Consider the following 13,420-nt stretch of genomic DNA (forward strand, 5'->3'; position numbering starts at 1 on the left):
GAAAAAAAGAACATTGCATTTTCAGAAATAGCCGGCCCTCCAATCAGATGACGTTGGCAGAATTGGCCTCCAGCTCATTTGAGTTTGAGACCCCTGTATTAATGAAAACAGCAAAAAATCAAAGTGGCTTGTTTGATTGTTGATTTCTGTTGCCATATAACGTTCTCTTTCGTTCCATAGCTCTGTCAACATTGAACAATGAAAATAAGGGAGATTTCCGGGTTTCATAAAAATATGGAAAATGTCAACATCCGGCCCCCATTAACGTTGGAAGGGTTGGAGCAACAAAGTAGCCTACTTTATTCACGCCTAACAGCCTATATCCATTTGGTCAACTTTATCCAGCCCTAAAAAAGCTAAATTTAACTTTGGTTTACTTGTAGTTTACCGTGTAGCCTAGCCTAACTTTAAACAGTGTGCATGCTTATAAAGCATACTTGTGCTTCATTCATCCACACATCCAGCTCCTAACGTTTTGACAAGCATTTCTACCAATTGACCTTGTTCCTGCCCATCTCTAGCTTTGCTGTCTCCATCCTTTCTGTTTTTGTTGTTTGCAAAAAAATATGTAGTAGGCCCTATTTATTAGTAACCAGCAACAAGTGCAATTTGTTAAATCGCTGTCATTCTCTCTCCTGCCAACAAAAATGTGTTACGTTCCAAGTAGAAGTGCGTAATTCTGCTTCATAAAGTTGAACAAATACATAAATATAAATAGCCAGTTTATGGTCTACAGTGTAGAGTTGGTAAGTTATGTGTAACCCCCTTCTTAACGGATGTGTGCATAGGCACTAGTTACAATACATAACACAATATGGCGCAAACAGGATCCTGAAGGTCTTAGCGGTGGAATGGTGAGCTGGCTGAGATTCCTGAATACCAGTAGGCTAACAATTAAGTACAATCAAAGAATTAAATAGCGCGGTGCCTCCACTGTAAAAATACTACACTTACCGTATAGCTCGTGTATAGTGTATTCCTACAGAATTTAAATAATCAATGTGAAAATAATACTAGCGGTGAATGTAGTTAAATGAATTACCAATATACCCTGTAAATAATGTAATATAATAATCAAACATTTATTTAATAACTAGAAAATGTAATTCCAGGGAAATACGAGTGCATGAAAATGCAAAAATGGCTGCTGAATGAAATATTGTTGAATATTGTCTAAAATATAATCTAAGTAAAAAGATGGAGGTCAGATAGAGAAAAAAGCTGGCGGGGAGCCATAATTGATGACAGCTTACAGTTGGAATGGCCGAACAGTTAAATAGTTTAAATATTTAAATTATTTTATAGCAAATTATTGTATTGAGGACTTATTTTGAAGTTGAAGTTGTGGGCAGAGGAAACAGTTGGCGGGAGCCATAGTTGATGACAACTGACAGTTTGAAAGGCTGAACAGTTAAATAGTTGGATAGTTAAAATGGTTAAATTATTTAAAATGGAATTATTGTAGTGAGTTTTACTTTGAAACAGTTGTGGACAGAGGAAACAGTTGACGGGAGTCAAAGTTGATGACAACTGACTGTTGCTAGAGTAGTTATGGTGGTTGCTAAGTTAATGTTGGTTGCTAGGTTTTAACTGTGAATGTGGTTGCTAGGCTGTTGCTAGGGTACTTGAAGTCGTTTCTAGGTTGTTGCTAGGGTGTCCATGGTAGCTACTATCAGAAAGGAGTTACTACAGTGGTTTGCTAGTATAATCATGTTGGTTGCTATGGAAACTGACAGATGCTTAATTTCAATGGTTGCTAAATTGGTTGCTAGGTAGGTGGTGGTTTAATATAGTAGGCTAGAGGCATAGTTGATGATAACTGACAGTTGGAATAGTTGAAAAGTTAAATAGTTGGATAGTTTAAATGGTCAAATTATTTAATAGGGAATTATTGTAGTGGAGACTTTTATTTTGAAACAGTTGTGGGCAGAGGAAGCAGTTAAACAGGATCTGTAGTCTTAATAGAGCCAGATTGTATTAGAGAGGGTTAAAGCGGAGCGAGAGGCGCAAACGTTCGACAACTTCCGCGTTCGATTATTGCAAGGGGGAGGGGGGAAAATCCCCCTTTATGCAGACCAGAGTAAGCCCTCGCTGCACTAATGTCAATGGAGACGTGTGGAATTTTACCAATAAATTGGTCATTATGTCTTTCTGGATTTGTTGAGGGTTATTTGGAAAATTGTGTCATAATCTGTAAGTGTTTGTGATCATTTCAAGCCTAATAATGTATTTTGTTAGTGTTCGGATTTGTAATAAAATAACTTAATATCAGACCATGCTGCTGCCAGTTCCTGTCTGGTTGTTAGCATGCTAGCTAGCCTCTTAGCTAAGGTAACATTTTAAACGGAGAAGTGTAATTTTTTTGAAATGACAACTAGCTGAATAACATTACTGACATTAGTTGAACTTGCAACAGTATATTAAGTTTAAGCGAAGTCCTTCAACTACTAGTCACTTGTTAGCGCATAGCTGTATTGCCATAGCTACTCCCATTCACTTGTATAGCGTTTTAAGCTAGCGTTAGCTAGCTAGCTAGCTCGGTTCACAGACTAATTAAATTATTCATTCCATGTCCTAAAAAACGATTCATTGGTATCATACATGATTATAGACAATAATACTGTGAACACAATTATGTTTATCTGCTCTTATTGCTTGTTAAGAGAGAAAGTTTATTTAGTGACGTAAGGTGACACTCCCACTTATGCAGACCGGAACTGTCCCGTTTTGCTCCCATAGTAACGAATTACGTTGCTCTATCTTGCTAGTAATCAAGGATCTTTGATTGTATGTTTAAAGCCTGAGACAGACAGTTGCTGGAGGTGGCCGGAACACTTGGCATAGGATTCTAAGTGCCCTACTGTGATGTCATAATCGCCAATGTTAACCCTTAAAGGACGGGAATGTTGAGAAATGAACGTTCTAAAGAATATCTGGGTTCATTGAATTCAACATAGAACGTTCAAAAACCTACTCCTTTAAGGGTTAAGTCTATGGGGAAATTTTTAGTAGTTTTTAATTAATAGTTTAAAAAGTTGAAAAATACATAGCTGAAGTCACCTAAGTAAGACCTACGCAACACAGTTTGAATGAAGTTTCTACATCAAATGGTTGAAGCTGAATTAAACGCACAAATACGTAGAAGAAAAATAACTAGAAATGCAATTCCAAGGAATTACCAGTTCATGAAAATGCAAAAGTTGTGATAATGCTAGGATAGACATAGCTTAATAAAAGTTAATAGTTTAATAGTAGACCATTTAAAAGTTGAATGTAGATAGTTTAAAAGTTGTTGACTGAAAGTTTAATGAATGTTGATATTCAAATAGTTTAATGGCTGTGTATAGGTAGATATTTGACGATAACTAAATGTTTGAATGGCTTTAATGTTTGCTAGCAGTTATGCTAACAATTTTAACTATGCTAACAATATTAACCATGCTACTTAGCTAACTTAACTAATGTTTTCTAACAGTTTTGCTAACTATGCTAACCATGCTATTTAGCTAATGTTTTCTAATAGTTTTGCTAAACATGCTAACTATGTTCTTATGTATCTTTGAAATGTTAACTATCTTAACCATCTTTACTTTGCTAACTTAGCTAATGTTTTCTAGTAGTTTTGTTAAAAATCTTTAACTATCTTAACCATCTTTACTGAGCTAACTTAGCTAATGTTTTCTAGCAGTTTTTAAAAAAAATCTTGCAAAGCTAACTATGCTAACAATCTTAACTAACTAAGCCAGATTGTATGCTTAAAGGTGTCTGGCATCATGTTTTGTTTTTGTATTTATGTAATGTTAAGCTAACTATGCTAACCATGCTACTGAGCTAACTTAGCTAATGTTTTCTAGCAGTTTTGCTAAAAAAATGCTAGCAAAGCTAACTATGCTAACAATGCTAACTAGCTAGCCAGATTGTATGCTTAAAGATTGTCTGGCATCATGTTTTTGTTTGTATTTATGTAATGTTCGTAATTTTATGTAATGTTCTGTTTATTTTTCTGTAATGTTCTGTGTATTTTTTGTATTTATTTTTCTAGTTAAATGTAATCACTCTTTATTTATGTTATTTTCGATCGTGGACTTATTTTATTTTTAATTAATTTTATTTATTAATTTGTTTGTTGTATGTCTTGGTGTCAATGGTGCGGCTTGACCAACGGCTCGATCCGGCATCTTTTGTGTTTGTTATTTCTTAAATGTATGTCTTGGTGTCACTTGGGTACGCTGGCGACTTCACGCCCGCTCCGTCCGCATCTATTGTCTTTGATAGTCTGTGTCAATGACAATGTCTTATATGTGGAGCGCTTTGGGTTGCACTCAAATAAATTTATTTACAAATAAATCTGACTTGACTTGACTTGACTTAACCCTCTAGGCGCCACAGTCGACTATAGTCGACAAGATGCGGTACTGAATAAAACGGACGATTTAGTCAAATAGGGTGTCATATTTCGATTCGACTTCCACTCCACTAGATGGCAGACATGTCATCGCCATCCCGAAGTCGAAAAAGGGCACGCTTTAAACAAAACTTTCTAGCTACAGCGCATTGAATCAGTGCGTGAAATACCGAGCTAGTGTGCGTGTGAGCCACTTTGTCAGAGCCGATATTGTCAACGTCAGTAGTATTTGCATTAGATTATCGCCTAATGGCATGAAAAAAGTTTACCTGAAATGAAGTGTTGGGTCTTCTATTGGCGGACCCTGATTCTGAAGGGGAATATCTGCCTTCAGAAAATGATTCGTTGATGATCACGGTGATTCGTTTTAGTGAGGCTTCAGATGCGTCCCTGCCTTGCAATGATGCAGCTGGACAAAGTGAGAGTTTACTCCATAGTTTAGCTTACACCAAGCACAAACGTTGAATCGTTTGCCCAATGTCACTGGTGGGAATAATGTTTTCACGGGTTCGAGTGTTCATCGGGAAGTTAGCAGGGGTGATAGTGGTGTGGCTAACGAGGCTGGAGGTAGCATAATGGAGGTAGCATAATGTCCATAGCGCTAGCTTCTGTCTTATGAGCGTGTGCCTCTCCACAATCAACGGCGACAGTAGCGTGGTGGAACCTTTGTCTAATGCCACTGGGTATGTTAGGCGAGGTCGAAGTGCTCATAGGACAGTTAGGGGGAACGAGTGGCAGTGTGGGGAGTCGCAATGAGAATGACAGTAGGCCTAGTCCGAAAGCTGCATAAATTCTCTCCACTGCACTGGCGCCAGGGCCATGCTGCTCGCATGGTGGAGGTGGTGACACGCTCTCTCCCTCTCCAACACACACACACACACACACACATTAGGTCATGCATAGTCTATCACAAGATGATGGGAATGCCGGCCCTGTATGGATAGGGATATTCATTATCATTATCTCTACAGCAAAAGGCCTGCTACATAAAAAAAAAAAAAAAAATGTCAGCCATTTAGTAATGATTTACACTGTTGATTTGCTATCTACTTCCCTGATCATTTAGGACATACAGTACACTATGTGTTCCTTTTTGTGTGTTCATGTCCTTGTGATGTGTGTGTCTTTGTCAGCTAAGAAAAAAAAACAAAAAAACATCAACAAAAACAACAAAAGAAAAAAAAAAATACTAACATTGTCTCTTGTCTTGTCTCGTCATCTCACTCCTGATCTGTGCCTTGCCGTGGCAAATGAGCTTTGAACTAAACAGGTCTTGTCTACTTGTGTTTGTGTGTCATCTGAATAATATATATGTGCCCCATACATGGAATCAGAGTGCCTACTGTATGTAGTAAATGGAAAATCTCTACAGCAAAAGGCCAGTCTACCGCTACATGCATTTGGTTTGTTTCTGCCATTTATTAGTAATGATTTACACAGTTTGTTCACTACTTACTATTTACCTGAGCATTCAGTATTGTGCAATATAGCATACAGAAAGGTGAGGGACATTTTGGGGGGAAAGAAGTGGTGCATTTTATCATTCAAACATGCGACTTTTCATGAAAATTCTATAATCCAAGATGGCCGCCACCATATGACGTCATAATATGCAAATTAGATATAAACATTTAATCTCTACATAAACGTTGGGTCATCCTTAATATTTCTCTAATTTACAGAAAGTCTCTATCTCTTATCACTTTTAAGATATAGCCTTTTGAAATGAAGATGTCAAAATTGATCGTTTCGGAAAAAAACCTCTGGCGCCTAAAGGGTTAAAGCCTGAGACTGCAGGTGGCCTGAACACCTGGCATAGGATTCTAATTGCTTAATGGCCGTATTATGATGTCACAATCACAATGCTAACTATGCTAACCATGTGACTTAGTTAACCTAGCTAATCATTTTTAGTAGTTATGCTAAAAATGCTAACTAACATGTTAACATGCTAACTATTTTAACCATGTTACTTAGCTAACTTAGCAGTTTTGCTAAAAATGTAACAATGCTAACAATGCTAACTAGCTACAGTGGGTAGGAGTCATAGTTGATGACAAGTAACAGTTACAATGGCTGAACAGTTAAAAAGTTCAGTAGTTTAAAGGGTTAAATTGTTTAACAGTGAAATGTTGTAGTGAGGACTTTTATTTTGAAACAGTTTTTGGCAGAGGAAGCAGTTGAACAGGATGTGTAGTCTTAATAGGGCCAGTTTGTATGCTTAAAGCCCGAGACTGGCAGTTGATCCAGGTGGCCTGAACACCTGCCATAGGATTCTAATTGCTCAATGGCCGTATTATGATGTCACAATCGGCAATGTTAAGTCTATGGGGATTTTTAAAAGGTTTTTCTTTAATAGTTTAAAAAGTATAAAAGTTTCAAAGTTGAAAAGACATAGCAGCTTGGTCCGTTTGAATACCTACATTACAAAGTTTGAATGAAGTTTCTAAGTTAAACTGTTAAAGAGAAATAGCTTACGGAAAAAGTGGTAAGCGGAATAATAATAATAAGAAGAAAAAGTTGTTGTTGCCTAGGAAGAACAGTACAGTGCATTTTCATGCACTGTAATAAGAAGAAATCGGATAACAGTATCGGATAACACGTCGTAAATGTGACAACCCAATAAGCTGACAACTGTCAGCGAGTGAACAATTCACTCGAACGCGTTAAGGTTAACGGACTTAAGCTAAAGGTTGGCCAACACAGTTAGCTTAAGCTAAACACTTAACGTCACCAGTATGAAAGACAGACGACAATACACAAATTAAATTAAATCACCATACACAAATCACAACAATATACAAATCATAAAATAGTATCATATATCATCTAATGCAATAACTCAACCCAAGCGCTTGCCGTTGGAGCTCGTTGGTGCACTGAAGTCAGCTCTATGAGCTGAAGGCAGAGTAGCAACCGCCACAATGCCCGTCCGACTCGCCGGTCGCTCGTGGCGAAGAACGAGTGTGTGTCAGTGTAAGTGTACTCACGAACAGTTTCACTCCACTCAGCCAACAAGCCGATGACCGTTATCCCGATGTAGAAGGGAGGCAAGCAGCGGCCTTGAGCTAGCCGAGGTAGCCAGTGACACCAGCAGTAGCAGGGCGGTTGGTCCTCCGGTGGGCTCAGCACCGGTGGTGAAGCAGTCGTCCTGGGGAAGGTGTAGCTCCGGTGGGCCCAGCACCAGAGGTATAAACGAGTTCGTCTCTGAAGGAAAACTGCAACAAGAGCTAGAGTAGCTAGTAGCTAAACAGTATAAGCTCTGAGGCAAGTTAAAGTTGAAAACCCGACGAGAGACACGAAGCCGGTCCACACCAAACCGATCACCATAAACGTGACCCACTCGTTCAGTTCACCGTTCGTGGGCCGGGGTACATAAAAGCACCGTTAAGTCGCCACAAAACAGCACTGAGGCGGAGCAGATGAAAACAGTGACCTCTCTCTTCTCAGGGCAAACTGGGACTGATGAGCTATCCCCTGACTGAGGGGATAGAACGTTCACATTCCCCACGACTTCGCGGGCATAAACAAATAACAAATAATGATTGGCTGAGTACAAAATTCAAATAAAATCTTATCAAACAAATACATCTGATTGGTCTATACAGAATTCACAACAAACATTTAACAAAGCATAGTGGTAATTGTAGTGACAGGGAAAAAAAACAGGAATAGAGGCTAAACTGCAAACACTTTTTGGCAGGTGCTTACATATGGAAGGCCAACTTGGAGTGAATATACAGGGGGATTTCTTTGTCTCTTAGCCTGGCAGGTGCGCACGTAGATAGCCTACGGCCGAACACTGCAAGAGCCAATGAATCGTGCTCTCACGACAACCACGTCGTTAACTTAAATAGGCCTACTAGGTTAACATCACTCCATTCAAGCAAAGCAAAACGATGATTTGAATACATCTGTTTCTCTGGAAGGGCAAGGGGTAACAACAGGACAACACAGAGACAGGCCAGAATGCAGGACTAATGTTATGAGAGTAATATGGGATATTTACGGTGGCCGGGGAGTGTCACAACACAACACAAATACAAAAGCCGACAACACAAATGCAAATCCCCACAACACAAATACAAAACCCCACAACACAACACGAATACAAAGCCGACAACACAAATACAAATCCCTACAACACAAATACAAAAACTCACACCACAACACGATTGCAAAAGCCCACAACACAACACGAATACAAAAGCCGGCAACGCAAATACAAAAACCCACAACACAACGGAAGTTATCCCACAACGGAAATGTATGGCAGAGGAAAGGGCTCTGGTTGTGGACTTTAGTTGCCATGGTAACGCGCGCATAGAAGAAGACTGTGGGAAGTTGCACTCGTCTGCTTGGCATGCTGGATTCACCGAGTCTGATTTGTTCTGGTTGCCTGTTCGACAAGTAAGTAAAACACTTTGAAAAGAAAAGTTTGAACAATGTGGATAGTTATTTCTATGGATTTTCCGTTGTGGGATAACTTCCGTTGTGTTGTGGGTTTTTGTATTTGCGTTGCCGGCTTTTGTATTCGTGTTGTGTTGTGGGCTTTTGCAATCGTGTTGTGTTGTGGGGTTTTGTATTTGTGTTGTAGGGATTTGTATTTGTGTTGTCGGCTTTGTATTCGTGTTGTGTTGTGGGTTTTTGCAATCGTGTTGTGTTGTGGGGTTTTGTATTTGTGTTGTGGGGATTTGCATTTGTGTTGTCGGCTTTTGTATTTGTGTTGTGTTGTGACACTCCCCGGCCACCGTAGATATTCTACGGGAAAATATTAAAACGGCAAGACAGCAGGGAAAAGTTAAAATTATAGGCCTAAACCCGGAAAAAGTTGGCATGTTAGGTATTTTTCGGTCCCTGTGATTATTTGTGTAATTGTGCAAACGGCCTTTTCAAGTCATTTGAGAAGGAAGGAGCAAGCTCCCAAATTGACGCTCGTCTGAGAAATCAAAATCAAATTCAAGTCTCTAACGCTTGCCTACAAAGTAGTCTCCGGTTCTGCTCCCACCTACTTGAATGCCCTCATACAGACTTACACTACCTCCAGACCGCTGCGCTCCTCTGACGAACGACGTCTAGCTCTACCACCGGTACGCTCAAGCCAATCCAAACTTTTCTCATCTGTTGTTCCTCGTTGGTGGAACACACTGCCAGTTCCTACAAGGGCAGGGACATCCTTCTCCACTTTCAAAAAACTCCTGAAGACCCAGCTCTTTAGAGAACATCTACTCTCATAGCAACACTTACAACAAGTCCTACTGATCCTAGCACTCACCAGCCGTTTTAAACTGACAAGAAACAGCACTCACCGACGCACTTATTCTTACTGTACTCTAATGTTTTTTAAACTGTCCTAAAATTGTGAGAATTGTTCTAAAACTTACTGTTTACCATGTTGTTAGTCGCTTTGGTTAAAAAAGCGTCAGCCAAATGTAATGTAATGTAAATTGAGTTTTGGATAATGTTCAGCTTCGGCAGCTTTACAATGACTGAGGAAGCCTAGAGACGAGTCCATAGCAACAAGTTCATGTGTTGAATTTGTTATTACCCAGTGTGCTTTGTTGAATGGTCTCAATGTTTTATTGTTTTATTTCATACTTACTAGAGGAGTAACTTATTTGAAGTAGGCTAATGTGGTTGCAGGAAGTGTGCATTTAGTTTCCATGCTTATTGTGTTTCCACAACAATGTTAGTGAGTAAATCTACTGAAATGGCCACCATCTTGGTGAAGTGTGATGTGTAAGATCAGAAAGCAGAGGGTGAGTTTAGAACGGCGGCTTAAGTTGATGTGTTTTCGTAGCGCTTTGTAGCGTGGGTGGAAGGTAGCGACAGTTGGCCGGGGAGGGTCATGTTTTTTATGAAAAGATTGCAGGAGGGTCGTTGAACGTTTTCTTGCAGGCAGGGGAGGGTCGTGCAACTTTTGACTGAAGCACTCAATATCCCTCCGATGACCCCGTTAATAAATAACGAACGCTCCCTTAAATGTTCGCTCTTTTATCTATTTTTATTTATTTGTTCTTGTATGATGACTGCTTTTTCCTGGTTTTTAGCTTTTGATACATTTTAAATAAATTTAAGATTGAAGATTCAAGATTCTCTTCATTACATCTCATATTAGTAGAGAGTATTATATTAGTAGAGAGTAGGCTAAATGTGTAATGTATTGGCTCCTGGAAAGAAAAACGTAAAAATTAGTAAGCCTAGTGATAGATATACTACGTGAGTACTGATGATTAAGTACTAAGTGAGTAATTTGTTTAAAATGATCAGTATTATATTCTTTGAACTTGTTTGCTTCTTTAATTGGCTTGTATGTTTATAACCCACAAGCTAAAAAAAAGAGAATAACATAATTCAACAAAATTGATGGGTCAAATGAACCCAACTAAAGAGGTTAATGTAAACCATTATTGGATCAAAAGGACATGCCCATTTTCTGGGTCACTGTAACCCAACATCCCTGTTAGAATAACCCAATATCTGGGTTGATTAAGCTACCCACAAGTTGGGTTAAATTACCAACCCATCTTGCTGGGTCATTCTAACCCAACATGTTTGCTGTCCCATAGTGACTCAGCACTTGGGTTAGAAACAACCCATTTTGGGTGGTTCTATGTTGTTCTGTGTTTATGTCCATGTGCGAGTATTACTTTAACGGCACATCGGTACAGCCATACATTTAGCTTGAAGGGAGCTAAAAAATAAAAATCATAATTAATAATTAATAATTCAATGGCTGCTTGCAATATCTCCAAAGCGGGTCATTCCATGGCAAACAGTGCCTCCAACTTGACCCCCTCACATTTTTGCAAAGTTATACCTCCAAATTTGGAGTATTTCTATGAGAAATTCTCCTATATGTTTACGCAAAACTCATGTATTCATATGCAGAGGCGGCATACATACGCGGTCATGTTTTAAGGTGCATATAGCAAAGAAATACCTCTGCACCGGCCAGTACCTAAAGCCTGTGGTTTTGGTTTTGGTATTAAAACGTCAGATCGGTGCATTCCTGGAGAGGTGTGTGGTTAATATTTGTCTGTTCAAATTGAATTTGAACACTTTGGATGAGCTTGTTGTTGAGCTAGATTACTTTTATGACATGTCAGTTTCAAATTTCACCTTTCCTCTTCCTCTCCTGTTATCTTAATAAAAGAGACCATCACCACTGCTGTGAACCAAACCACCAGCACCTTTTTTGAAGCTTATCCCAGTCTGATGAGGGCTGCTAAGGATCCACTGGAGGACCTTAGAGAACAGGAGTTCGAAAGGGCCGAGGAGAGACTGAAGTCACAGTTTAAGATGGAGAGAATAGTTTATTCCCAAGATGGTCTCTACAGCCGCCAGTTAGAAGCTGTCAAAGCGAGACCTGAATCTACTAAGCTCTTAGGCTTCTCAAAGACAGTCAGTGCAGACATTCGCGAGATGGCTCAACATCTAAGCGCCTACTACATGGTACGTCACTGGCTTCCTCGTCTTCTTTTTGTACAGAACATTTACATACTTGTAGCGTACATTTACATACTTTCCCTGTGTCTGTTCATGCTTGCTTTTACATCTGGTTTCGTTCCCTCAGATCACCTCCGATAGACTGGCCAATCAAGTGCCCCTGATTGTGATGTACCACATGTTGGAGCAGTACATTGTTAATGTGAAGGCAGCCATGTCAGGCATGATAAGACACAAAGATGCAGACAGTTTTGTCCAGGAGAAAGGAGACATCGCCCGGAAGAGGAAGTATCTTTCAGAGCGAATTGAGAGATTGAAGAAGGCCCGTCAAGTTCTGGCCAAGTCTGTGCCAGATATATAGGCCAGATGTCAAAGGTGTTTGGAATGTCTTTTCCTGAGTTCTAGTTCAGAATACCTGTTTAGTTTTTAAATCGCTGTTACATTCAGCATTCATTGCAATTGTTAACCTTATGTTTTCTTTGTAGTGACCCAAGAGTCTTTTGTGAAAAGCAGCTACTGAATATTCAGCCTTCATATACAGCAATATACAGCATTCAATATTGAGTCAAATTAGAGGAAAATAAGACAGATCTGTAGTGACCTAGCTTCTCTGTGTTGAAATATGATAGATGAAAAAAATATTTAAAAAAAAATGTTTTTGGGAACGTAAAAAGGTTTGTAGAACTATCCTGCTAACTTTAGAATTATTTTGTCATAGTTTTATTGGGCTTTAACCACGTCTCTCTCTTTCTCACTAACACACACACACACACACTAAGCTGGGAACAAATATTTATGATGTATGATTAACTTTTCATGCACTGTACTTCTGCCATGTCATCCCAGGTGAAAAATAAATCTATTAAAAATATACTTTTTAAAAGTGTACTAAGTACAGTTCGTACTTTTTTCGCCAAATCCAAGTGTATTTAAGTGTATTCAATTATGTATTAAATTCAACTTAAAATCAATTTGACCACACTTCAAGTGTAAATTGTATGCTAAAATGGAACAACTTTTTTCAAACTTTGTGTTCTTAAGTACATTATACAAAAAGAGATGAGCATTCGGAACACAGTCTCAGTACAATTTTGTAACATCCCAAGTGTATTGGAAATGTACTTAAAAGGCATTACAGTATAACTAATAATAGTGTAGTAGTGTATTTTGTGTAGTCATAGTAGTCATACCTCCATCATCAAGTTTGCAGATGACACAGTGATCTTGGGCCTGATTAGTAACAACAATGAACAGCTCTACTTGGATCAGGTTGATGAGGTGGCACAGTGGTGTCAATCTAACAGCTTGACACTGAATATCAATAAAACCAAGGAAATGGTAGTGGATTACAGAAGGCAGCAGCAGAACTACAGTTACACCCCACTAATGATCAGCGGGCAACCTGTAGAGAGAGTCACAAGTTTTAAATACCTTGGTGTCCACATTACTGAAGACCTAACATGGACTGTTAACACTCAATATGTTCTGAAGAAGTCCAGACAACGACTCTACTTCCTTCATCAGCTAAGGAAATTCAAAGTTTCTACATCCATCATGAAGGCCTTC

The 13,420-nt window shown here is 39.0% G+C and overlaps 1 protein-coding gene across 4 annotated transcripts in view; it reads left to right on the forward strand.

Moving 5' to 3' along the window:
* LOC125291806 (interferon-induced GTP-binding protein Mx-like) overlaps nt 1–12,740 on the forward strand; it is a 30,230-nt gene extending 17,490 nt beyond the window's left edge. For 3 of the 4 annotated variants that reach the window (XM_048238673.1, XM_048238672.1, XM_048238674.1), the window contains 2 exons: nt 11,562–11,860; nt 11,982–12,740. In XM_048238673.1, coding sequence (XP_048094630.1) covers nt 11,562–11,860; nt 11,982–12,215 — 533 coding nt within the window. In that variant the 3' untranslated portion in view covers nt 12,216–12,740. The remainder of the gene's footprint in view (nt 1–11,561; nt 11,861–11,981) is intronic. The other variant, XM_048238675.1, reaches the window with a different exon arrangement.
* The last annotated feature ends 680 nt before the right edge of the window (nt 12,741–13,420 follow it).

Source organism: Alosa alosa, chromosome 3, assembly GCF_017589495.1.
Source record: "Alosa alosa isolate M-15738 ecotype Scorff River chromosome 3, AALO_Geno_1.1, whole genome shotgun sequence".
In the NCBI taxonomy this organism is placed as follows: Eukaryota; Metazoa; Chordata; class Actinopteri; order Clupeiformes; family Clupeidae; genus Alosa; species Alosa alosa.